The sequence below is a fragment of the Hordeum vulgare genome, chromosome 3H (genome assembly GCF_904849725.1).
Source record: "Hordeum vulgare subsp. vulgare chromosome 3H, MorexV3_pseudomolecules_assembly, whole genome shotgun sequence".
In the NCBI taxonomy this organism is placed as follows: domain Eukaryota; kingdom Viridiplantae; phylum Streptophyta; class Magnoliopsida; order Poales; family Poaceae; genus Hordeum; species Hordeum vulgare.
The window spans coordinates 594,995,027-594,997,550 of NC_058520.1; the positions used below are offsets into that span (position 1 = coordinate 594,995,027).

The following is a 2,524-nucleotide window of genomic DNA, read 5'->3' on the forward strand; positions in this document are numbered from 1 at the left end:
GATACTAATGGCGCATCCTTGATGCGGCATTAGTAAAAAAATTTAATGGCGTGATGCTAGTGGCGCACCTATAATGCGCCATTAGTAGCGAAAATAGGTGCGCCACTAGCAGGCCTTTTCCTAGTAGTTAGTGCTCCTAACTTTGATCATAAATGTAACTCACAAAATAGTACTCCACAGAGTAATACACAATTGCATATTATTTGACTTTACTTTTATTTACATTTTTCCTGGGTCTATTTCACGCATTTCAGTGACGCTCCTTCAGGAAGACGGCGTTTTCGTGGACTCGCGGAATCGCTGCACATAAAACACGCATGGATCACAAAAAGTTCATAACTACCTCAATATCTTTCTCTTTATTCATGACAGACGGCATAGCACCACCTGCAATGGTTGCACTCTTGCATGAATCGTGTTATGACATGCATTGATCTGGTTACACACTTCACTGCTGCAATACGTCCATGCATCTTATTTAGGCCGATATATCGACGTGTACGTATATAGTATCCACGTTACCCTTCACTCCTGCATTATACGCAGCTTATTTATTACTGTATTAGGTTGACGTACGTACGCATGCACGGACGACGCTACTGGAACCGGATGGGGTACGCCGGCGACTTGTCCGGGTTGAACAGCCCGAAGTGCTTCTCGGTGAGCTCCCCGGTCTTGAAGTTCTCGTTGAACATGGCGAAGATGTACGTCTCCAACGCGCCGGGCCTCTTGGGGGTGCCCCCGCCGACGTGGTCGATCAGCCCCTGGTTGTACGCCCTCGCGTTGTCCGCCGTCGCCGCGAACCCGCTCGCCGACGGCCACCCGCTCTCCGACACCACCACCCTCACCCCCGGCGCGCCGGCCCGCTCCAGCGCCGCCACCACGGCGTCCACCATGGCGTCGAACAGGCACGTGTAGGTCAGCCCGGTGTTGGGGTCGCGCACGGTGGTGGTGCCCGGCCGGAACGTCGCGTAGTTGAGCTGGATGTCCCGCGGGTTGTCCTTGTAGGCGAAGTAGGGGTACACGTTGGTCAGCAGCGGCGCGCCGGTGCTCGCCAGCAGCCGCGCCACGTCCGTCATGTAGGCCTGCGCGAACACGCCGTTGGAGGGCGGGAAGGTGTTGGTCACCGCGTCGAACCGGATCGAGGTGGACACCTTGATGGCGCCGAGGCCGGCGCCGTTGAGGGCCGCGCCGAGGTTCCGCATGGCCGGGACGATGTTCTGCGTGTCGCCGCCCAGGACCTCGTTCCCGGCGGCGATGTACTTGATGTTCACCGCCGGGTAGTAGGGCCGCACGTTGTCCCGGACCCAGTTCGCCGCGTTGGAGGCGTTGGCGGCGAGGCTGGCCAGCACGTCGTTGCCGCCGACGTCGAGGATGAGGCCGATGCCGGAGCCGCGGAGCGCGGAGAGGGCCTTGGCGTCGGCGAAGTAGATGCGCATGCCGGTGAGGCCATTGGACCTGTAGAGCTGCACCACCTCGTTCGCCGGCGGGAGGTTGTTGGCGACCACGCCGTAGCAGACGCCGATCGTCATGGCTGGCTTTAGGATCAAGGATTTAGCTCGGTCTCTGCTCGCTCAAATTTCTGGTTGACGCTCTCTATTTGCTGCTGCGATAAGGAACGCCATTAGCTAGATAGGATTACCCTTACTTATACACATGGCAGAGAAGAGAGATGAGAGATGCATGCATGTGATATCTTTGCATTATTGGACGGTTCCTTATTCAACCATCTTATCTTTTCTCTAGTTAATTAGGTGTCACTTCAGCCTTAGTATTCCATGATCCCTATAACGATGAGTCGATGACAGAGGCTGCTATATATCATGCCAAATTTTCATTTATAGTTTTATACACAGAATTGAGAACTCGTTGGACTTTTCGTCGACAACTAGTTGGGTACGTACATACATCAACGGGCAATTAATGGCCATTATTTAGCTCTTGAAAATATTCGGTTGGACCAAGTCTGTCCGCCTATATATGTGAGTATAGTAAGCTAATGCTCATGCATGAACAATACTCCGTTGACAGTGTTGGAATGGCGGATGAGATCGAATTTAAGTACTTAGATATATATGCTGACAGTGATGAGCTAGCTGAATCTTACCAGACCCGATCGTCTGCTCACATGATTGTTGTTACGTCTCATTTTCTTGTCCCAGTCGATCGTGTCGTGCCGTTGATCATTTCGCACATGCATCTATGTGCATGGCGCTGCGTGCACGCCTTGGCCCGGTCACCCTCACTCCCTCAATCACGTTAAAACCTTTTTTTTTTTTGCCTATATATATTAGTACGTGTCGCTAATGAATTTGTGGAGCGCATTGTGAATTTGTGATGATGTGCTAGGCCAGCGCTAGGTGTCAGCCTGTTGGAGCGCGAAAAATAAGCCTCCTCTTTTTTTGACGGGAGACTCCTCTCTTACCCGTTGGATATGACTTACATTAGTTACAACACGATTATTGCAAAGTAAATCTGGTTGCAACATTTAGGTGTCGTGCATGCAATATTGTTGCAACTTGCA

At 52.1% G+C, this 2,524-nt stretch overlaps 1 protein-coding gene across 1 annotated transcript; it reads right to left on the reverse strand.

The window, feature by feature from the left end:
• Window positions 1-336: 336 nt before the first annotated feature.
• Window positions 337-1,784, reverse strand: LOC123445477 (glucan endo-1,3-beta-glucosidase GI). Its single transcript, XM_045122461.1, has one exon. The coding sequence runs from the start codon at window positions 1,530-1,532 to the stop codon at window positions 597-599; it is 936 nt and encodes a 311-aa protein (XP_044978396.1). The 5' UTR covers window positions 1,533-1,784; the 3' UTR covers window positions 337-596.
• Between the last annotated feature and the right edge of the window lie 740 nt (window positions 1,785-2,524).